The 23,829-nt window shown below is 41.3% G+C and overlaps 1 protein-coding gene across 1 annotated transcript in view; it reads left to right on the forward strand.

The window, feature by feature from the left end:
• Positions 1-16,019: 16,019 nt before the first annotated feature.
• Positions 16,020-23,829, forward strand: part of CCNI (cyclin I) — a 38,928-nt gene continuing 31,118 nt past the window's right edge. The window contains exons 1-2 of the mRNA XM_010838127.1: positions 16,020-16,573; positions 23,112-23,268. Of these exons, the coding sequence (XP_010836429.1) occupies positions 23,155-23,268 (114 nt within the window). The 5' untranslated portion in view covers positions 16,020-16,573; positions 23,112-23,154. The remainder of the gene's footprint in view (positions 16,574-23,111; positions 23,269-23,829) is intronic.

Here is a 23,829-nt window from a genome sequence, read left to right on the forward strand (position 1 = left end):
CTTCCTCTAGTTGTGGTGAGCAGGGGCTACTCTCTAGATTTGGTGTGTGGGCTTCTCATTGTGGTGGCTTCTCTTGTTGCAGCTCTTGGGCTCTAGAGCGCAGGCTCTGTAGTTGTGGCAATGAACGGGGACAGCTGCCCCGAGGTATGTGGGATCTTCTCAGACCAGGGGTCATATGCATGTCCCCTGCATTGGTAGGTGGATTCTTAACCACTGGAACACCAGGGAAATCCAGCTGTTGCTTTTTATAAACAATTTTTTAATAGATCTAGATCATATTAGTGTGGGGCAGAGTTTGCTAATCATCTTCTCAATATCCTTTATCTCCCATACTACTAATAACAGTTTAAGCTTGATGCAAACATACCCAAAGACTGCATAGGAAATAGAATATAAGCAGAACTGATGTATGCAACTTCTGGGCTATGTGCTTCTTCACTCTTACCCCTCCAAATGGGATGGCTTCAGTATGTGATCGTGAGCTAGCTAATTCTCAAGCACAAAAATGAAGCTAACTCCTTAACGATGGGAAAGCAACAAGATGGACAAGGCTCTATATGATAGGGCCTCTGGTGTTTGTATTTTTGAGTATGTTGTTTCAACAGCCTAACCAGTGTCCTAAACAAGGCCATCATTATGCAGGCCTTCAGATGATTCTCTCCATATATATTGGCACCTGACATAAATCTAGGAGACAAGCACAGAATATTTCTAGAGAGATGATTGACATCCCACTCTACAGTGAGCCTATATCAAGGGCAGTAGACCAAGGTCTGGGAGTTGAGACAGATGTGCTAAGCCTTCCATAGGATCTTAGAATAAAAGAGTATTTAACAGTCCTTAGGAAAGTGGGAACTCTAAGTATGTCCTAAGAATACTTCTGGAAGTGTGATAAGAGGTACAATTTTAAGTAAGTTCAATATGACTAAACAAGGGACTTCCCTGGTGGCCCAGTGTTTAAGACTAAATTCCCAGTGCAGAAGGCAGTTCAATCCAGTTCAATCCCTTCTTGGGGAACTAAGATCCCACATGGAAAAATTAAACAAGAAGATTAAATAAGGAGAATAAGAAAATAAGGAGAATAAAAGCACAAAATAGTTGACAAGTTACATAGTTTCCTGATGATGATAAATTTTTTTATGATGTTTTGATGTTTCCCTCAGGGAAGAAATAATTTGGGATCTCCAAAAATGTATAACCTAGTGAAGACTTGGAGAAGGCAATGGCACCCCACTCCAGTATTCTTGCCTGGACGATCCCGTGGACGGAGGAGCCTGGTAGGCTGCAGTCCAGGGGGTCGCTAAGAGTCAGACACAACTGAGCGACTTCACTTTCACTTTTCACTTTCATGCATTGGAGAAGGAAATGGCAACCCACTCCAGTGTTCTTGCCTGGAGAATCCCAGGAACGGGGGAGCCTGGTGGGCTGGCATCTATGGGGTCACACAGAGTTGGACATGACTGAAGCGACTTAGCAGCAGCAGCAGTAAAGACTAGAGGCCAAGGTCCTATTAGAAATGCAATAGGAAGCTTTTGCTTTACTTAGAAAAATTTCAAACCAGGCCACTGGAAAATGGTAGACTTGCCTATGAGTTTGGGGCCATTTGCTTCCTTTCTATCTGGTCTACCTCCAATTCTGAAGAACAGTAAGTACAAGAAGCCCAGTCCAACACTGGGCCAGATAAAAAACGCCTTCTGAATTAAGAGCTCTATGACTTCCTGGATAATTTCATTCCAGAGGTATACAGAAATTTCTAGTTTTGTTGCACAAAATATTTGTATAGTTGTTCCCAACTTTCCCTTAAAATCAGGATCACTGCATATATCCCAAAAGGCATATACTTGTTTTTGTAACATTATCTCCTGGCTTTGTGGTCACTTGATATGTAGTCCAAGGCCTTGGAGAAGGGCTTCCCTGGTGGCTCAATGATAAAGAATCTGCCTGCAATGCAGGAGATGTGGTTTCGATCCCTGGGTCAGAGAGATCCCCTGGAGAAGGAAACGGCAACCCTCTCCAGTATTCTTGCCTGGGAAATCCCATGGACAGAGGAGCCTGGTGGAATACAGTCCATGGGGTCACAAAGAGTTGGACACAACTTAGCCACTGAACAACAACAAGGCCTTGTAGACAGCTGATGCTCAGTAAATATTCAGCTATTTGTTTACTGAGTCAGAAAGAGTTTCACATAACTCCAGCTTTTACTAGTAAATGTAGCTGGCAAAATCAGCTGAAACCAGCAACAGTCTATACCATACCATGCCATGTTTCAATTGGGCCTTTGAGAAATGATTGCATGCTGAGTCTCAAAGAATTTGCTGCTGCTGCTAAGTCATGTCAGTCGTGTCCGACTCTGTGTGATTCCATAGATAGCAGCCCACCAGGCTCCCCCTTCACTGGGATTCTCCAGGCAAGAACACTGGAGTGGGTTGCCATTTCCTTCTCCAGTGCATGAAAGTGAAAAGTGAAAGTGAAGTCGCCCAGTCGTGTCCTACTCTTTGTGACCCCGTGGACTACAGCCTACCAGTCTCCTCCGTCCCTGAGATTTCCCAGGCAAGAGTACTGCAGTGGGGTGCCATTGCCTTCTCCCAAAGAATGTGAAAGGTACTTAAAATTCACTTTTTAAAATGCCTAGTCTCAGAAGAAGAAGAAACAGAGACTCTACCAAAATGACATCATTTCATCGACTTACCAGCAAATACAACGTGGAGTGGTGTTGCTCTGGCCAGGATACTTCATCCCAGGAGATAATTCTTCCCAGGAGCTTCTCTGAGGGTCTAATTTAGAAAAGAGACTTGACAAAAAAGCTACTCTGTTGCTGTTGTTGTTGTTCAGTCACTCAGTCATGTCCCACTCACCCCATGGACTGCTGCACAGCAGGCTTCCTTGTCCTTCACCATCTCCCAGAGCTTGCTCAAACTCATGTCCATTGAGTCGATGATGCCATCCAACCATCTTATCCTCTGTCACCCCCTTCTCCTCCTGCCCTCAATCTTTCCCAGCATCAGGGTCTTTTCCAATGAGTCAGCTCTTCGCATCAGGTGGCCAAAGTATTGAAAGGACTATAACACCAGCCAAGAGAGGGCCCCTTCTTCACTTCACACCGCCTTTACCTAGACCAACGTAGACATTGACCACAAGGGACCAGATCCAACATCAGTCAGCCACTGAGAAGGGACGATTGTAAGTCCAAACTCTGAGACAGTGACCCCCAAGTGTTGTGCCGAGGTCAGTACACATCTGAAGAGAGCCTGCATGGCAGCTGTGCCAAAGGAACCAAGCAGATAACAAAGAGATGGGATTCTTTTGAAGACTGAAAAAGAGATCAATTGAACTCCTCTAGGACCTGCCAAGAGAAAAGAAGAATTTGGAGTTCTGGAGGAATTGGGGTGCCTCCAATTATATAGGGGGATCTCAAAGCCAGAAATTACTGTTGTCATTACATTTACCCCCCAAGCTGCTGTGGAAGATAAGGATACACACTAACTGCAGTGTACTTTACTGAATTTGTTTTTACTGAATTTTTAAATGTAAAACATAGACTTTTACATTACATGTTTATAATAAATGTATACATTTACTCAACAATACAAAAAATAGAGTATTGAGTAGACACTCTACCCAAAAAATCTTTTGAGAACCTTTCCCATTGTTGGTTTTTATACTAATTTAAGGCTTTTCCGGTGGCTCAGTGGTAAGGAATCCAGCAAAGCAGGAGACGGAAGGAGAAGGATTCCATCCTTGAGCAGGGAAGATCCCCTGGAGGGGGGCATGGCAACCCACTCCAGTATTCTTGTTTGGAGAATCCCATTGACAGAAGAGCCTGGTGGACTACAGTCCATGGGATCACAAAGATTCAGACATGACTGAAGTGAATGAGCATGTGTGCACTGTAACTCTTAATGTTAGGCATAATTTTAGTATTATGATAAAGGATCCTGGCATTGTTAGCATGGAAAATTACATTTTTGTCTCACTTCCTCTGTTTAATGTATATCTACCTTATTGTGGCTCAGTTTGATCCCTGGGTTGGGATGATCCCCTGGAGAAGGGAAAGGCTACCCACTCCAGTATTCTGGCCTAGAGAATTCCATGGACTCTATAGTCCATGGGGTCACAAAGAGTCAGACAAGACTGAGCAACTTTAACTTTCAACTTTCCTTTCAACTTATAAAAATCAACATATACTCCCTAACATCATTTTATAACTTCAATTTTAATTTAGCGACTAATGAGAACTTGGTGAATAATCCCTTGGCTTTTGAACAGTTTTAAAACTAAGGCAGTAACATATTTTAAAGTCAGGTAACGAGATACTGATACATACAAGATGTATAAATATAAAAACAACGTTATTAGTAACATGGGCTTGTTTTTTTTCATTTGGACAAGATTCCATTTCTATGACCTTAGCTGTAAATTTCTATAGTAGAGAATATGGTGCATATATTATAATGCATGTGGGAGTAGCTGTCAAAGGAAGCCTGTTCTATATTCAACAATTCTCTGAGTGGGAAAAAAAAACTGACTTGGCATTCAAATCAATCTTTTAATATTCATTACTGATTTGTATGTACACTGTAAATTCCTGATAGTGGTCAGGAGGCCAGGTTACAATGGACTTATAAAAATTGATCAGTGGGCCTCTCTGAAAGTCTTGATGGAAGAGTTCTGATATAGTGGGAGAATGGGAAAGTCCATAGAAAACTGCAGTTTCTTTAACATAAAGCTTGATTTCTCTCACAATACTTCTCCAGCATTATTTTTTTCTCCTTACCCAACACTATTCTTAAACATTCAGAAGACATTTTGGATTCAGGAATGGAAATTATAGAGTAGTGAATTTTGAGTATGTAATTTTTAACTCTAAAATGCAGGTGGTTATATGATTTATGTCAAAATAAGCTGATCATTTTCTAAGATTTAAGTCAAAATTAGCTGGGTTGATGCAAAGAGTACCTTGTATGGTTAGATCTTTCGGAGACCTGGGTTCAATCCCCTAGATCTTTCGGAGACCTGGGTTCGATCCCCGGGTTGGGAAGATACCCTAGAGAAGGAAATGGCAATGCACTCCATTATCTTGCCTGGAGAACCCCATGGGCAGAGGAGCCTAGCAGGCTACAGTCCATAGGGTCCAAAGAGTAGAACACAACTGAGTAACTCAACACTTTCACTTTCACTTTGGATCTTAGTTTCCATTATCATGGTTCAAATGAGCAGTATATTAAAAATAACTCTCTGAAATATGCAAAGGAACATAACTAAAAGGGGATCATTCCTTTGGAATGGAGTACTTAGAGAATTTATAAATATACCTCCACTGGCAATCTTTCAAGGCAAAGTAAGAAAACTATCAATATTTCTCCAAGATGGTTTAAGTATAACTTTATTAAAAATAGAACGATTACATAAACTATCAAAATCTCCTATCATTGACATAGTTGTGTTGATATAAAAGAAAATAAAAGAAACTGATTTTGGTAAAACCTTTATTTGGTCTTTCATGCTATTAATGAAGCCCTTCTCTGAAGATGGAATTCACACTTGACTGAGTTTGTAGGATGATCAGTATAGCAACAGGAGATAGAGGAGAAAGAGAAGGAACACAGAGAAACACTGATGCATTGAATTTTTCCTTTTTTAGGAAACTAGCTTCTCCTCTGAATGGTGTATATGTCTTTACTCACACAAAATCTGCTCATCAGCTGCTGCTGCTGCTGCTAAGTCACTTCAGTTGTGTCCGACTCTGTGCGACCCCACAGACAGCAGCCCACCAGGCTCCACCATCCCTGGGATTCTCCAGGCAAGAACACTGGAGTGGGTTGCCATTTCCTTCTCCAATGCATGAGAGTGAAAAGTGAAAGTGAAGTCGCTCAGTCGTGTCCGACTCCTAGCGACCCCATGGACTGCAGCCTACCAGCCTCCTCCGTCCACGGGATCCTCCAGGCAAGAGTACTGGAGTGTGTGCCATTGCCCTCTCCGGTTCATCAGCTAGAACTCACCAAACCACCTAGTGGTGGTATCCACCTGCTGGGTGTTTTGAAGCTCACAAATTATATCCTGCTGTTCTTAAGAAGGAAAGCTGAAAATGTGCTATTATCTAGAGCCCGAACTTTAGCTCCCAAACTCTCTTACCTTGCTTTATATTTTACTAGCAGGTCTCAGCTCCTATATATTTTGCAAATCTGGTTCTGCCTTCCTTGCCAACTTGTTGCACCCTTTGCTCTACGGGTGTTCTAGATTTTGCTCTTTCCCAGGTGGCGCTAGTGGTAAAGAACCCGCCTGCTAATGCAGGTGATGCTAGAGATATGGGTTCGATCCCTGGGTCAGGAAGATCCCCTGGAGGAGTGCATGGCTACCCATTCCAGTCTTCTTGCCTGGGGAATCCCATGGACAGAGCAGCCTGTCAGGCTACAGTCCATAGGGTCGCACAGAGTCAGATATGACTGAAGCGAAGCATTGTTCTTCTCTCCTGGTAGGCTGTATCCATAGATTTACATTCCATATCACTTTCAGATGGCTTCATAACACTCCCCAGCCCACTCCTTATCTGTGTCATGTCCTCAGTGGGGACTCAGACTGAGTAGGTTAAAGAAAAAGTTGGGACCATTGCATTTTTAAATTCTGAGGCTCCACAAAAAAGTTTCCTGCTCTGTGTTAGTTACAAAGAGAAATATCTCCACCAGCAAGATTGAAACAGTTTTTCTTATGCATCAGCAGCAAAGAAATGACACTTGAACAATATTTATACCTTTGGAATCACCAAGTCCAGCTGGTCCACAAACTGGTTTCTCACCCTCATTTTTGTCTTCTTTCCTGATGTCACATTTCACTGTGGTAGGAGGTATGACTAAAAGGAAACCTTGACGGCTTCCCCTGTGGCTCAGTTGTGGGGAATCTGCCCGCCCATGCTGGAGACGTGGGTTTGATCCCTGGTCCCGGAGGATTCCGGATGCTGAGGAGTGGCTGAGTCCATGTGCCACAACTGTTGAGCATGCACTCTAGAGCCTGTGAACCACACTACTGAGTTCATGCACTGCAACTACTGAAGCCCATACACCCTAGAGCCCGTGCTGAGCAACAAGAGAAGCCACCACAATGAGAAGCCTGTGCGCCGCAGCTAGAGCATGGCCCCTGCTTGCTGCATCTAGAGAAAAGCCGGTGCAGCAACGAAGACATATCACAGCCAAAAATAAATAAATACAATTTTAAAAAGGAAATCTTGAAATAAGGCATCAAAGGGAAGAAAAGAGAGAAAGGTCCAAATGGGAGAAAAATACTTCTCAAATGAAAGTCATTTCGAAATATGTGAAAGGCAGATAGAGGGCAGGAGGAAAAGGGGATGACAGAGGATGAGATGATTGGATAGTATCACTGACGCGGTGGACATGAGTTTGACAAACTCCGGGAGTTGGTGATAGACAGGGAATCCTGGCGTGCGGCAGTCCATGGGTCACAAAGAGTCAGACACAACTGAACAACTGAACTGAATTACTGAAAACACATGGACTAAAAAAGGAAAACACTGAAAAGAAAAAATATAATGTTAATAAAAACCATATTTGTCATTTGTCAAAACATGATTGAAGATCAAGCATGATAGACAAATATTCCAACAGACATTTCCTAAATGAATTACAGTATTTCATGGGAACACCCCACCCTTGAACATCATATGTTCAAGGTTATATTGCTCACAGAGAGCTATTGGTTCATCTTCTTTTTTAACTTTTTAATTTTCTTTTTTACCTTGTTATTTTATAGAGAAGTAAAGCCAATTAACAATGTTGTAATAGTTCCAGGTGGACAGCAAAGGGGCTCAGTCATACATATACATGTATCCATTCTCCCCCAAACTTCCCTCCCATCCAGGATGCCACATAACACTGAGCCCAGTTCCCCGTGCCATACAGTAGGACCTTGTTGGTTATCCTTTTTAAATACAGCAGTATGTACACATTGATCCCAAACTCCCTAACGACCCCTTCCTCCATCCTTTGCCCCTGGCAACCATAATTTCTTTTCTGTGATCTGTTTCTGTTTTGTAAATAAGTTCATTTGTATTATTTCTTTTTAGATTCCAAGTATAAGGGATGTCAAACAGTATTTCTCCTTCTCTGACTTACTTCACTAGAGTATGACAATCTCTAGACCCATCCATATTGTAACAAATGGCATTATTTCATTCCTTTTAATTGCTGAGTGATATTCCATTGTATATACGTACCACATCATCTTTATCCATTCCTCTGTCAACAGACATGTAGGTTTGGTTAATTTTCCTAAGTCCAACAAACTGCTTAGTATGACATTCAGGGCCATTTGTGATCTGGACCCCAAGTTGTCATCTTTGTAGAGGGTAGTATAATTTCATGTGTTGATTTCATGTGTCATCTTGGGTCAGCCATGGTACCCAGATACTTGGTCAATGATTATTTTGGAAGTTTTTATGAAGATTTTGTTTGTTTTGGGATGAGATTTATCAACTAAGCTGGTGGACTTTGGATAAAGCAGATTACCTTCCATAATGTGGGCAAGCCATATCCAACCAGTTGAACATCTCAATATAACAAAGGCTGAGCAAGAAGGAATTCAGCCAGCAGACTACATTTGGACTTGAACTGCAGCTCTTCCAGAGAGCTGCAGTATTCCTCTGCAAATTTTGGACTTACCAAGCCTCCATAGCCATGAGCCATTTCTTAAAATAAATCTCTCTCTCAAAATCCCTCTACATATATAGAAAAAGAGACACAGATGCAGCCTCTTGGTTCTGTATCTCTGAAGAAGCCTGTCCAATACAGGTAGTGATAAGACTGTAGACTCTATAATCGGAATTATACGGATTTAAGATCTGGCTCTGCCATTTACTAACTGCAGAATATAAACTGGGAAAGTTACTTTACCTCTCTAAGCCCATTTTCTCTGTATAAAAACAGGAGTAAAAACAGCCCCCTCGATTCTTTAGCCATGGCCAGATTACATGTCATGAAACTTAGATCTCTCTACTCCTTTGTTTCTGCTGCTCACTGGCCTTTATAAATGTTTTTCTGTGCAGTGAGCAAAATGGTTACTTTTCCCTCCATACCTGCAGTGGTTTTAAAACTATGTTCACAGATTCTTTGATACTCTTCCCTTCAAGAATATCTCCCCTCCTCTTTACTACAGGCTGGATTTACTGAGTTGCTGCTGCTTCTTTTTTTTCTTTTTAGTATTTACTTATTTAGTTGGCTGTGTTGGGTCTTAGTTGCATGTTGCATCATGTCAGATCTTTCCTTGTGGCACATGGATTCTCTAGCTGTGGCGCAAAGGTTCAGTAGCTGTGGTGCAAGGGCTTAGTTACTCCCGAGCATGTGGGAGTTTAGTTCTCTGGCCAGGGATCAAACCCACGTCACCTGCATTTCGACGCAGATTCCTAACCACCGGATCATCAGAGAGGTCCCTATTGATTTGCTTCTAGTAAACAAAATATGGCAGAAGTGACCGTAGAACATGTCCCACATTAAGTTATAAAATGACTGCAGTTTCCATCTGGGTCTCACGCTCTGTCTCTCTCTCACCACCCGTGCAGTCACAGGCGACTGTGGTCACTTGAGCAGCCCTATGGAAAGGTCTAGTGGCAGTCTGAAGCCTCCTGCCCACAGCTGACACTGAACCTGAAAGCAGATTATCCAGTCCCATGATGACTTCAGCTCCTGTCAACAACTTTGTTGTAGCCTTATGAGAGATCCTAAATCATAACCACCCAGCTAAGGAACTCACAGTTCTTGAGCCTCAGAAATGGTTTGAGATACTACATACTTATTGTTTTACACAGCTAAGTTTCAAGGTAATTTGATCAATAGCAAGTAATTTATGAAACTCCAGTACTTTGGCCACCTCATGCGAAGAGTTGACTCATTGGAAAAGACTCTGATGCTGGGAAGGATTGGGGGCAAGAGGAGAAGGGGACGACAGAGGATGAGATGGCTGGATGGCATCACTGACTCGATGGATGAGTCTCAGTGAACTCTGGGAGTTGGTGATGGACAGGGAGGCCTGGCGTGCTGCGATTTACGGGGTCGCAAAGAGTCGGACACGACTGAGCGTCTGATCTGATCTGATCTGAATGCCACATTCAAGTCTATAAAAGCCTTTTCTGACCAACATAAAGAATTTCTCCTCTCTGTTTCTTCCCTTGTACAAGGCAGGGAGCTCATGGAGGGTAAGCCATTTTTAACTCTATTAAGTGGGAAAAAATAACCAAACTCAACCCTGGTACATAAAGGGTTAGAAAAGTTAAGCTAACAATTAGTGTTTTCTATGTGTCCTATGCTGGTCTAAGCCTATTGTAAACATTATCCCATTTAGTCCTCATAAAAACCTAGGAGATATACTATTATTATTCCGTTTTACAGTTGATGAAACTGAGGTGAAGTTACAGAGAAGCTGGTTAATTTGCTCATGATCACACAGCTAGTAAATATTGAATTAAGAAATGAATGAATACAAGTTTCTTACAAACAGGACCACATATGCTTCTTTGAACCTCATACAGTTTCTAGCCCAATATTCAACTGGGTCTCAAATATTTACTAACTCACTGTCTGCTAACAAAAGAAGCTGATGTGTGTGAAAAAGAAGTCTTGGAAACCCTGATTGTGGATAATTTAAATTGATTTCCCAAATATAATTCTTTTCCTTCAGTGAGAAGAAATAAGGATTACAGTAAATATATGCTGTGACGAAACTAAAAACACACTTTGGAAGATGTTTACCTGTCTCTCCATACCTTCCACATAAATGCTTCACAAGAAATAATGTGTATTGGTAGTTTGATTACATAAGATACACAAAAATATTTTTTGGTGGTTCAGGATTCAAAACAGTTTGTGAGAGTAAAACAGTGTTATTTTAATGGTTTATTTTCTTCCCAAGAACTACAAGCAAAGAATGTTTCTACTGAAGTCTTTTTGATTTGTAAATTTCAAATAGCAGCTTCTGGGGCTCCTTTTAGGAAAGCGTGCAACCAATGGTCCCTCCTGGTGAAGTCTTTCTCAATAAGCACTTATATACCAAGAAACCTAAAGCAAGTTTTTATTCAGAGTTGGTCAAACTCTGGAAAGCAGCTTGTGGTTTCCTATTTTAGAACTTTTGACTTGTTTTCTCTGAGCACTTTCTCTCCAGTTAATAGTAAGTAGGAGGTATAAACAAACGACAAGTACCTACTGTATAGCACAGAGAACTATATTCAATATCTTGTAATAACCTATAATGGAAAAGAATTTGGAAAAGAATATATATATATGAAACCAAATCACTTTGCTGCATACCCAAAACTAACACATTGTAAATTAACTACACTTCAATTAAATAATAGTGAGTAGGTGGTCTTTTATATTATTTGGTGAATGTGGATTCCTTTTCTCTTAATGTCTATTTGACATTTAGAGAATGTCAAACTTTACATTTGTTTACTTTACTTTTTACTCCTTTACTCCTCTTACATTTTCTCTGTAGAGATTAAAGAAAACAAGTAATTTGGAGGCTGTAAAAAGGATCTTGAAGCTAAACACTAAAGATAAGTAATTATAAGGACATTAAATCACTTCTTTTGATCTTTTGGGGTTTCTCTTATAGGATGGTACCTTCATAAATTGTCTGCTGAAAACATTACCCTAAAATTTCATTTAAGACAAAGGAGACTAGAAATTTCTCTCTTTAAAGATTAAACAAAGCCTTATCTTCTATATTCACAAAAAGGTAAGCAGCCTGTTTCTAATTATTTTTCTTGAAAGATTATAGATAGCAAACGACTTTGCTCCTCAACTTGTCCTAGATTTCTGGAGGGGGGTCTTACTTCACACTATACTGCATTTCAGAGCAGAGCTTTTATTTTGACAGCACTCTGCTTCGCAGCTTCCTCCTTACTCTGTCACTCTGCACTGGAAGCAAGGCACGTTTCTATTTCAAGATCCCATATTTTAGTCATGAAATAAAACAAATGTAAGAAAATGTTAATAACCTGTTTTCAGGCAGAACTCAACTCTCTAGAAACACAAATATGAACTACTCACTAAAAACTTTTGTTTGAATATTTGTTCTAAGCTTAAAGGCAAGGCAAAAATAACCAGAGGGTGAGTATTTTTGTTCAGACTTCCACACAAGCCAGAAATACCCGTAGGGGAGGCAGTAAAGACTGGTAACTAAAAACACTTCAGACTCCGGAGTAAGACAAGCTGGAATCCTGGCTGTGCCTCTCCAAGCTGTGTGACCCGTCTTGAGGATTTACTTTACCTCTTATTTTATTATTGCTGTTGTTTTTTACTTTTTACTTTACTTCTTTATCTTCTGAAAAATGGGGATGACAAAAATACCTATAGTAGAGGACTGCCGTAGGAACAAACACAAGAGAATGCAATAAAAGTGCTCAGTGCCTGGTACATAGTGAGTAATCAATATATTTCATTTATTAGTACTTAACATGCAGGAGCTTCCCAGGTGGCTCAATGGTAAAGAATCTGCCTGCTAATGCAGGAGACTTGAGTTTGATCCTGGGTGGGGAAGATCCCCTAGAGAAGAAAATGGAACCCACTCCAGTATTCTTGTCTGGGAAATCTCATGGACAGAGGAGCCTGGCGGGCTACAGTCCATGGGGTCGCAAAGAGTCGGATGCGACTGAGCACACACACACACCATGTGCAGAAAGGTAGTTTATTATTTGGGACAAAATATTCCTAAAAATTTTTAATTGAAAAAATATGAATTCCCTATCAATACAGTAGTATTAACTTTTTCTTTATATGCCTTATTTTCTCACAGAATTTCAAAGACTTTTCATTTGTTATAACTTCAATTCATTTTAAAAAATGATATTAGTTATTAATAAAAAAGTGATGGTAATAAAATATAAATTCTTGTGAATGCATAATGAAGAAAAAGAATGTCCATATTTTTTGTTAGGACAACTGGAACAAGTTCCTTACTTACCAATTACTTATAACTACAGATTAAACTGTCATTGGCAATCTCACAGACAGTAAGACAGTTTTATTAAAACTAAGTTTCACAAAGGCTATGTAATGAAGTAAGAGCTCTTAAATACTCTGGGTTAAATTTTAATTGAGTCAAATCTTCTGCCAAGCACTTTGGCAAACTGGTATTCATCAAAAGCCATAAAAATGCAAATAACCCAGAAAAAAGTTACACGTGAAGACGTTAATTGTTCTTTTTGTTTTTTCCCTTGGTTTTTTGGTAACGGCTTTATTGATATATAATTCACATCTCAGATAATTCACCCATTTAATGTGCACCATCCAGTAGCTTTTAGTAACTTAGAGTTTGCAACCATCACCCCAATCAACTGTAAAATACTTTTATCAAAAAGAAACCCCAAAACTTTTACTCATCATTTCCCAATCACATCTCCATTCTTAAGCAACCACTAATCTACTTTCTGAGGCTTCCCAGGTGGCACTAGTGGCAAAGAATCCGCCTGCCAATGCAGGAGAGGTAAGAGACATGAGTTTGATCCCTGGGTCAGGAAGATACCCTGGAGGAAGACATGGCAACCCACTCCAGTATTTGTGCCTGGAGAATCCCATGGACAGAGGATCCTCGTGAGCCATGGACCAGAGGGTCATAATGAGTCGGACATGAGTGAAGCCACTTAGCACCTGCACAATCTACTCTTGTCTATAGATTTGCCTATTCTGAACATTTCATATAAATAGAATCATTATGCTAAGTAAAAGCAGCCAGCCACAAAAGACCGCACATTGTTTACAACGGTTATCCATGTTACACCATGTATCAGTACCTCCTTATGGCCAAATATCATTTCACTGTATAGACATTTGACCATGCATTCACAGTTGTGTGTGTTGTCTGTGTTGTCTCCCTTTTCGGTCATGATAAATAATGCCCTTCTGAACATTTACATACAAGTTTCTGCATGGACATGTTTACATTTCTATTGACTACATACCTGGGAATGGAATTGGTATTATTCTTACAGTACTGAAAATCATAAGCAATTTCACTGTCCAACAAAGAATGGTATTATGCAAAATAAATGTTGCCTATGTAGAAGGAAGACCATGCAGCCATACAGACCATGCAAGAAAAAGGATGTGAGTGTGCTAAGCCGCTTCAGTTGTGTTAGACTCTGTGCAACCCTATGGACTGTAGCCAGCCAGGCTCCCCTGTCCATGGGGATTTTCCAGGCAAGAATATTGGAGTGGGTTGCCATGCCCTCCTCCAGGGGATCTTCCCCAATCCAGGGATTGAACCTGTCTCTCCTGTCTCCTGCATTGGCAGGGGGGTTCTTTACAGCTAGTGCCACCTGGGAAGTCCGGGGTAAAAAAAAAAAAAAAGCAAAGTACGACCTTCTTAAAATCCTTTCTGGGTTTCCCTTCCCTGTTCTGTCATAGGGACCTGCCCTCTGCCTCTGACCTCAGAGCTCTCCCCCTCAATTCTCTGAAGACCAGTCACACTGCTTTTAGAGATTTTTTAAAATATCTAAGATCCAGAGTCTTTACATTTGTTTCCTCTGCTTGTATCACAGTTTCCCCACTTTGATGACCACTGGTTTCAAGTATCATCTTAAATGTCTCTTCCTCAAAGAAACCTTCTCTGATATCCCTAACTAGTCTAGGATTAGGTGTTTCCATAGCAGCCTGCAATTTTCCATCTTAATACTGCTGTTTATTCAGTCAGTGATCAAGTATTGAGAGCCTTTTACATGCAGGAATACACGGTAAAATAAAACATGCAAGACCCCAGACATCCTAGACCTTATATTCTACAGAGGGAATGCAACATACAAGTAAACAAATCACCCTACTGGGTGATTTTAGTTAATGATAATTAGCTCCACGGTTTTCCTCTGTGTTTGGATAGTAAACTCCACGGAGGTAGAAGCTATTTGTCTTAGTTACTTCCAGTTTGCTAGAGCTTATTAGCACCTAGCTGGCTGAATAAGCTAAAAACAAATTTAAGTGACTGTTAAAAACAGGCATATAAAAAACAGAAATGGAAAACACAAATGTAACTACTTCTGTAAACAGTTCAGTTTGAGGGTTTTTTTCCTTTTTCAAAACTTTCTGTAATTCTACTATTCTTTTTATAACTACAACAATTTTAAAAGATAAGCAAAAAATCACCAAAGTCCGTAAAGAAACCCCAAATAAAACACATTTATATGTTATCACACACTCATTAACAGACGTGGTAGTAAACCTACACTGAAATACTCAGATGCGTTGGTTAACAGTATAGAATTTCCTTGGCGCCTTACCAAGTAGGTTCCCGGCTGCCAGCAATGTAATTTACAAAAAAAAGGTGCTTAAGAATATGCCCCCCGCAATTTCCCCGATCTCTAATACACTTGAGAATCTCCCTACCCTGGACGTGGCAGCAAAAAAAAAAAAAAAACCAAAAAAAAAAAACCCTGAAATTCTATTTTTCTGTCAACGATGAGAACACAGAACTTTTTGCGAGGTCAACAAAGAATGCAAGACTTTTACACAACAGATCGCCGGCTTTTCCCCAAAAGATCCTTTTACAAGCCCCAAAGACAAAAGATGGGCTGGTAAAACTAGGTAGCCCTAGGTTTGGCCAGGAGAGCATCCAGATAAAACCCCACCCCCTACCAGAGCACTCAGCCTGGTCTTTCTTTCCCCCGGGCGCATGCGCAGCGCACTCTCCTGCCTCCGCACGCCTTTTCCAGCGAGACGAGGAGGCGCTTACGTCACCATGCCGTCGAAGAGAAAACCCTTCCGCTGCTCCACGGGAAAACGAGTCCACGCACCTTTAGCTTTCCTTACTCCTCCTCCTACCCCAATGCCAAAGACTTTCCCAGTCCGTTGCCAACATCCCAGCTTTTTGCCGAACTTCTGAGTATGTTCGTTGGACGGAAAAGGCGGCGGAAAGGGAAAAGTGGGAGGATGAGAGACCAGACCAGGGTTGTTTACGGAGAGCGAGCGAGTCTAGGAATCGGTCCGCGAGGGCGGAGCCGAGGAAGCCGGCACTTCTTTCTCTCTTCCCCTCCCTCCCCAGCCTTCCCCGCGAGCGGACGCGGCATCGCCTCTGTCTCGCTTTTTTCTTATTTTTCTCCCCCCTTTCCCCTTCCTTTTTTTTTTTCTTTTCATTTTTTCCCCCCTTCCCCCCCTTTCACCATTTCCCCTTGGAGGCGCTTCCCCTGGGCAGGGGCAGAGCCGGTCTCACCCCCCGCCTCTCCCCGGCCCCCGCCGCCCTATGGCGAGAGGGAACCCCCTCCCCACCCGGGCACAAGCGGCGGCGGTTGGAGGAGCGGGACCGGCGGCGGCGGCCTCAGGTCCGGGGGCGTCATGGAACTAATTCGCTGACCAACCCACCGGCTGCAGCCGTGCGTCCCGCTCGAGCGCCAGCTCCCGCGCCCTCCGGCCCGCTTCCCCCCTCTTCTCCCTCCTCAGTCGGCCCGGTCCTGGTCCCGCGCGTCTCGTCGCCGCGCGCAGAGGAAGATGAGGTGGTAACGGGCCCCCGGATGACCCCTCGTCACCACTTTGAGGTCTACAGTTCTGCCGGGGAGGAGGAGGAGGAGGAAGAAGAAGAGGAGAAGGTGAGGGGCGGGGACGGTCCCCGCCACCCGCGCGCGACCTCCTCCAGCGCCGCGCGCTCCGTCTGGGAAATCTGCCGGACACCCCCCACCCCACCCCTCTCACCAACAACTCGGCACCTGCCCAGTTTGGAAACAGCTCCGCTGGGTTCCCTTTCGGGCCAATTTTTTCCGTCAGCGCGTAACTTTTTTTGTAGCTGCAGCAAATCGCCTCCTAGTGCGCGTTCTAGGCTCCGCGAGCCCGGGGGATACACAAAGAAGGGGACACACCCCCAACCCTAGACCTCAAGGGGCCCGGGGGAAGATCGTTCACTTTGCAAAGCTGGCGGTGCCGGGGACGGGACGGGACGGGGCGGGGCGGGGCGGGGTAGGGGGGGGCAGATGATGGGGAGAACCTACGGGAAGGCGGGGGAGAGGAACGTTACCCTTGGTTTTGGGTGGTGGGGAGATCTGGCGAAGGAGCTGAGCTTAGAGTTTGCACCCTAAGGGCAGATAAGAAGACCGAAAAGTTGAAGAGGGCGGAAGGCCCTCTGCCGAGCTAGTGATTCCACTGCAGATCGTTTGGGTAGGAGTTGCGAATTAGATAGCAAAGTAGTGGAAGAGTATCTTTCCGGAGGTAGGATGGCATTAGACTGGAGATCTTTGAATGTCAAAAGTATTCAACTTTTATTCTGTCGGTGGGAGCCACTCAGCGTTTGAACAACAGCAGTGTGACATGATGTTAATAGTAACACTTGTTGAGGCTTACTATTGGACAAGCATGGTTCTAAGTGGTTTGGAACTTACTGAATCTTAACAGGGGTAGGTGGATCAGAAACATTTTACAAATGAGGGAAACTGAGGCTCCATAAAATTAATTTTTCCTACTAGATGACAGCCAGGACACGGTGGCCAGAATTCCATCCTAGACAGTCTGACTGTGCTGTACAGTCTGTATCTCGGAAAAAATTAAAGTAGTGTTATCTGCTTCTAGCTTTTCCAGGTCATTTGTGGCAGACAAAGTAGAAGGGAACAGACAAGGAAGAATGGACAGGATTCAGATTTGCTAGTCTGGGACCAGACATGAGAAATTCCTAGCTTCTGAACTAGAAGTTTCTAAATACTGATGAAGAGCAGACCAGTAGAATCAGCGTGTTTGGGGAAGGTGCACTTGGATGGTTTGCAGTTAAACTGAGTTAATTGAGTTTTCATGGCAGTGTGACATACTAGTTTAGAATAGAACTCTCAAATGTTTCTTGGTTAAGATTGGAAGCTTAACGGTGTGTACGTGTTTTATTCTGATTGTACGCCACAATCAAAGGTGAAAAGTATTCACCTTTCTGTGCATGTTTCTTCGTCTTTAAAAGAGGCTTAATAAAAATACAAACTTAATAATGTGCTTCCCTGGTAGCTCAGTCCGTAAAGGATCTGCCTGCACTGCAGGAGACGTGGGTTTGATCCCTGGGTCCAGAACATCCCCTGGAGAACAGCAAGCCCATGGAGTTGAAAGAGTTGGGCACAACTTGGTGACTAAACTCCTACCACCAAACTAATACCGTTCTTTGAGTTTGAGGAGTTAATATGGCAGTATTTTGAACAATACCTGGCCAAGTGATAAGCACTTAACTATTTTTTAGCTAAGCACTTAATAAGTGTAAACTATTACTATTATTTATTTAGCACAGTGCTGAACTCTGGAGAGTGTTTGCCATCAAGGTTAATAGGAGAGACCATCCTACAGATAATCAGTTATCACAGTAAAGTTATCCACTTCAGTAAACTTAACATTGATACTTTTACTTTTGTCATATCTGTTGGAATTCTCATTATATCAGTTGACCCAAAAGTGACCCCCTCTCTACAGGATCCAGATATTGAGTTTATATCTTATCTGCAATAGCCAGATCAGATACTGCAGTTTCACTTTTCTGTAGGTTGGAAAATCTGGAACATCCCTACGGATGTTCTCCATGCTTGTATTATTTATATCCCATTTTTTTGAAATTTAAGGAAATATGACATCTTTGTTATGTTTCCCTGTTGTGTTTTGTTTTTTCTGTTGATATGGTGTAGGGCTTCCCTTGTGGCTCAGCTGGTAAAGAATCCACCTGCAACACAGGAGACCTGGGTTCAATCCCTGGGTTGGGAATATCCCCTGGAGAATGGAAAGGCAGCCCACTCCAGTGGCAGAATTCCATGGACTGTATAGTCCATGGGGTTGCAAAGAGTCAGACAGGACTGAGCGACTTTCACTTCACTTCGTGGCGTGTTACATTGATTTCTGAATGTTAAACCAACTTTGCATTCCTGGGCTAAATCCCACTTGGTTATGGTGTGTAATCCACTTTTTATGTTTTCAGATACAGATTGCTAGTATTTTGTTGATGAATTCTGCCTCTGTATTTAAAAGAGATATATATTGGCCTACAGTTTTCCTACTGTAGTCTTTGGTTTTGGTAGCAGGCCTTATAAAATGAGTTGAGAAGGGCTCCTCCTCTTTATTTTTTGGAAGAGTTTATGAAGAATTTGTCTTAATGTTTCTGTAAATGTTTGGTAGAATTCACCAGTGAAGCTATTTGGGCATGGGGTTTTCTTTAGTTTGTCTTACTAATTTTATTTTATTTTATTTTTGTCTTACTAATTTTAGAAAGCTGGCAGATCCTAGTGAGCCACCCTGGTGAGAGAACCTAAAGGAATGAAATAAGTTTTGACAAGAGATAATTAATTACTGATTAAAATTAGGTTTAGAAGAAGTCTTAGAACCTCAAGAGTTGAGTCTGTATCCAGTATAGGTATTTCTTCTAAATAACCTCTTGACAGGTGATTATCTAGTTTACACTCGTGTTTCTGAGGTTGATATTTATGTTTACTTTAAATGAAATTATAGTGAGTCTGTTTATCTCAGATTGTGGAGAATTTGAGAAAAGTACCAAGGCAACAAAATTGGAATCTCAGAACATCTCAGCAGAGTATAACAGTAAATGGAATTTGACAAGATGACTTTGTTTAAAGAAAGAATGCATTTAAAGTCCTGAACAAAGATGTAATGTCCTCCCCCAACCCCAAAAAAGGCACCAAAAGCCCCCAGCACAATGAGGCGGGGAGGTAGAGAAGTTTGCTTAAGAGTGTACCTTAGAAAGTCTTAAGAGTTTTAGCTGAGCATAAATTTTGTCTCAGTAATTCAATAGTTTCTTTTAAAAAAGTAGCTAGTGATCTTAGAGGGCATTAATAATTAAATTGGTGCTAATTTTGAAGAGCTAAAATCATGTCACATGAGGAACTCTTGAATAGTTTTTCATTTCTGCAGAGGATGAACTGATGAGCACGATAACAGCCTTCAAACATTTGAAGGCTTGATCTTTGAAAGAGATCAGACTTGGGTTTGTTTTGGTTATAGTTTTTTGGTTTTGGCCCCAAGGGCTGAAATGAGCCTTTGATTCTATTTCTGTTTCATCAGGATGCTGCTGTGGGCCCAGTGGGTTACGAAAACATGATATTGATGGATATGATTGCAAAGGAATTTATAGGGAAGATAGTTCTTGGAAGAAATTACCTTTTAGATGGATCTTTCAGGATAGTCTTTCAGGATAGTTTCTGTTTTCCACTAAGTTACTTAACTTGTTTCTTAAAAAAGCGCTTCATGCTTGGTATAAAAAATTTGCAAAAATCCAGAAGTTTAAAGAAGCAAAAACAAAATCACTGTCCTGTTAACCAGAGGTAGTTTGCAGTAGGTTAAGCAGTAAGTTAGTGAAATATGTGGGGTGATTCATAGGGAAGAGGATATTAGCTAGAGTTGGGGTAGAGGGAACACAGAAATCGAAGATTAGGCTTGTATATTTTGTTTTTTCAAATTTTAATTTTTATAAAAAATTAGGAACTTTGTTAAAACTAGACATTAAAACATTTTTTTAAAGAATCCCTGGAATCTGAAGCAAATAGGTAATACAGGTACGTAGTTGATAAAATGGAATAGTTATTCGAGGTCTTCAATGAAAAACAGCATTCCCCTGCTGCTTGACTTCCCCACTCTCTTCTCTCCTCATTTCCTAGAGGTTTTCTCATTCCGTAGAGGTTAACCACTCTTAGCTTTTTCTCTTGTTATTTAAAAACCGTACTTTCAAATAACTACTGCTGTTTTTTGATGTTTGAGTTTTAGATATTATTTATGTTTTCTTCTGAAATATAAAGATGAGGCTCTCTTTCTGCCTTCTAGCTCCCTCATCCTACCAGTGTAGTTTTATCACAGTGTTTGTGTTGAAATCTCTATTCAGTATTTTCATTATTATTGCTTTGTAAATATTGTGGTATATTATTATATTTCAGTTCAGTTCAGTTGCTCACTCGTGTCTGACTTTACAACCCCATGTACTGTAGCACGCCAGGCTTCCCTGTCGATCACCAGTTTCTGGAGCTTGCTCAAGCTCGTGTCCATTGAGTCGTCATTGATGCCATCCAACCATCTCATCCTGTTTCGTCCTCTTCTACTCCTGCCTTTAATCTTTCCCAGCATCAGGGTCTTTTCTAATTAGTCAGCTCTTCACATCAGGTGGCTGAAGTATTGGAACTTCAGCTTCAACATAGTCCTTCCAATGAATATTCAGAACTGATTTCTTTTAGGATTGACTGGTTTGATCTTGCAGTCCATGGGACTCTCAAGAGTCTTCTCCAACGCCACAGTTCAAAAGCATCAATTCTTTGACTTTCAGCTTTCTTTATGGTCCATCTCTCACATCCATATATAACTACTGGGAAAACCATAGCTTTGACTATACAGACCTTTGTTGGCAAAGTAATGGCTCTGCTTTTTAATATGCTGTCCAGGTTTTCATAGCTTTTCTTATTATATTTTCTTATATTTACTTTCTTGCATAATCTCTCTTTCTGAATTTAATAACCTTTTTTAGTTGCTTTGTTGTTGTTCAGTCACTAAGTTGTGTCCAACTTTTTGCAGCCCCATGGACTGCAGCATGCCAGTCTTCCCTGTCCTTCACTATCAGCGGGAGTTTGCCCAAAAAATCTATCTGCCAGTGCAGGAGACTCCAGAGATGCAGGTCTACCCCTGGGTCAGAAAGATCCCTTGGAATAGGAAATGGCAACCCACTCCAGAATTCTTGCCTGGAGAATCCTATGGTCAGAGGAACCTGGCTGGCTACAGTCCATAGGGTTGCAGAATCTGAGCATGCATGCACATACATGTCCATTGAGTTGGTGATGCCATCCAACCATTTCATCCTTTGTTGCCCCCACCCCCTTCTCCTCCTAGCCTCATTCTTTCCCAGCATCAGGGTCTCTTTCAGTGAATCGGCTCTTCACATCAGGTGGTCAAAGTATTGGAGATTCAGTATCAGTCCTTCCAATGAATGTTCAGGGTTGATTTTCTTTAGGATTGACTGGTTTGATCTCTTTGCTGTCCAGGGGACTCTCAAGAGTCTTCTCTGGCACCATAATTCGAAAGCATCAATTCTTTGGCAGTTAACTTTCATCAAATCTAATTATGTTTTTTTCACATCCTTCCACAGTGTCTCCAGTTTTCTACATACAGTTAAATCTCTGTGGTTTCCTTTTTTTTTTTTTAACTTTAATGTAGAAACATCTCTCAGACTCTCAGATGCTTTGCGCTGATCTAGACTTTGCTTTTTAGACTTGCTCATTTTAGAGTGCCAGTTACCTTGCATGCTAAGTCACTTCAGCTGTGACCGACTCTTTGCAGCCCTATGGACTGGGGCCTGCCAGGCCCCTCTATCCATGGGATTCTCCAGGCAAGAATACTGGAGTGGGTTGCCATTTCCTCCTCCAGGGGATCTTCCGAACCCACGGATCAAACCCATATCTCTATGTCTCCTGCATTGGCAGGTGGATTCTTTACCACTAGTGCCAGTTACCTTACTGTTGGGCTTTCTAGATTGGCATTGTCAAGTAGAAATTACTGCCTTGATAGAAATGTTCCTTTGCCGTACTGTCCAGTGCAATATTCACTGTCCACATGCAGCTGTTTAGTACTTGAAATATGGCTAGTGTGACCGAGGAATTTTAACTTTATTCATTTCTGATTTTAATAGCTACTTGTGTAGCTAGTGGATACTCTATTGGGAAGCACAGTTCAGGATGGTTTCATACTTAAGGGGATAGTTTCATACTAAGTGGAAATGGTTTTTGTTTTTTTTTTTTTTAATGAAGAGACTGTTTAGCCCTTATCTGATTAGATTTTAAACAGGAATATTTGGGACAACTAGTTCTAAAAATTTCTAGTTTAAAAAGCCTATGACTTAGTTTTGACACATTGATGTTTTGATCAAAGTCCAAAGATTCTGTCAATTATATGGTCATGTTTTTGTCTCTCTATAACTGAACTTCAGATTTAAAGGGAGAATGTTTTAGATAACTGATGATTATTGTAAACATTTTAATATATGGTATTTTAAAGAGTTGTAAAATCCTATATTGCCTCATAACATTTTTATTTTATGAATTGCTTAATAAGTACCAACATATTTATAAAATGCTACACTTACTATATATGTGTAATTAAATATAGGACATTGTTTTATATTTGCTTTTATAGGTAGCTACATCAAGCTGGGTGGCAGGCAGATCCATAGGATATCATGAAGTTTCCAGGGCCTTTGGAAAACCAGAGATTGTCTTTCCTATTGGAAAAGGCAATCTCTAGGGAAGCCCAGATGTGGAAAGTGAATGTGCCGAAAATACCTACAAATCAGGTAAAGATTTCTCTCTCTTCACTCTAGATAGGTGGCTTTTATTACCACTATTATGTGTAACAGTATCTTGACACTGAATTAGAGAAATATGTATATAAATATGTATATAATACATAAAGATATTCTTTATATGAGAAAAAATGAACTGTTTGCTTTTTTGTTTTATCTGGGTTACACCTTTAGGAATATAAGTATGTCCCTTCCCTTTCCTTGTAGCACAATACTTAGAGTAGGAGGCCTTCTTTATTTCTAGGTACATAGCTCACCTTAGAGGCTGAACATAATCACATCCTTATCTTTAGTGATCAAAAACTGTTTCCTTCATAAATATTAGTAGAGAATTACATAACCTACTAAGGTCGTGTCAGTGTTGAAAACTTCTAGAAAGATAATCACCAGCTTACCTCTTAATTACTGTTGGCTATATGCCTTTTGCTGAGCACCGAAGAATTGATACTTTTGAACTGTGGTGCTGGAGAAGGCTCTTGAGAATCCCTTGGACTGCAAGGAGATCCAACCAGTCCATCCTAAAGGAAATCAGTCCTGGGTGTTCATTGGAAG

The sequence above is a fragment of the Bison bison genome, unplaced genomic scaffold, assembly GCF_000754665.1.
Source record: "Bison bison bison isolate TAMUID 2011002044 unplaced genomic scaffold, Bison_UMD1.0 scf7180017864092, whole genome shotgun sequence".
NCBI lineage: Eukaryota > Metazoa > Chordata > Mammalia > Artiodactyla > Bovidae > Bison > Bison bison.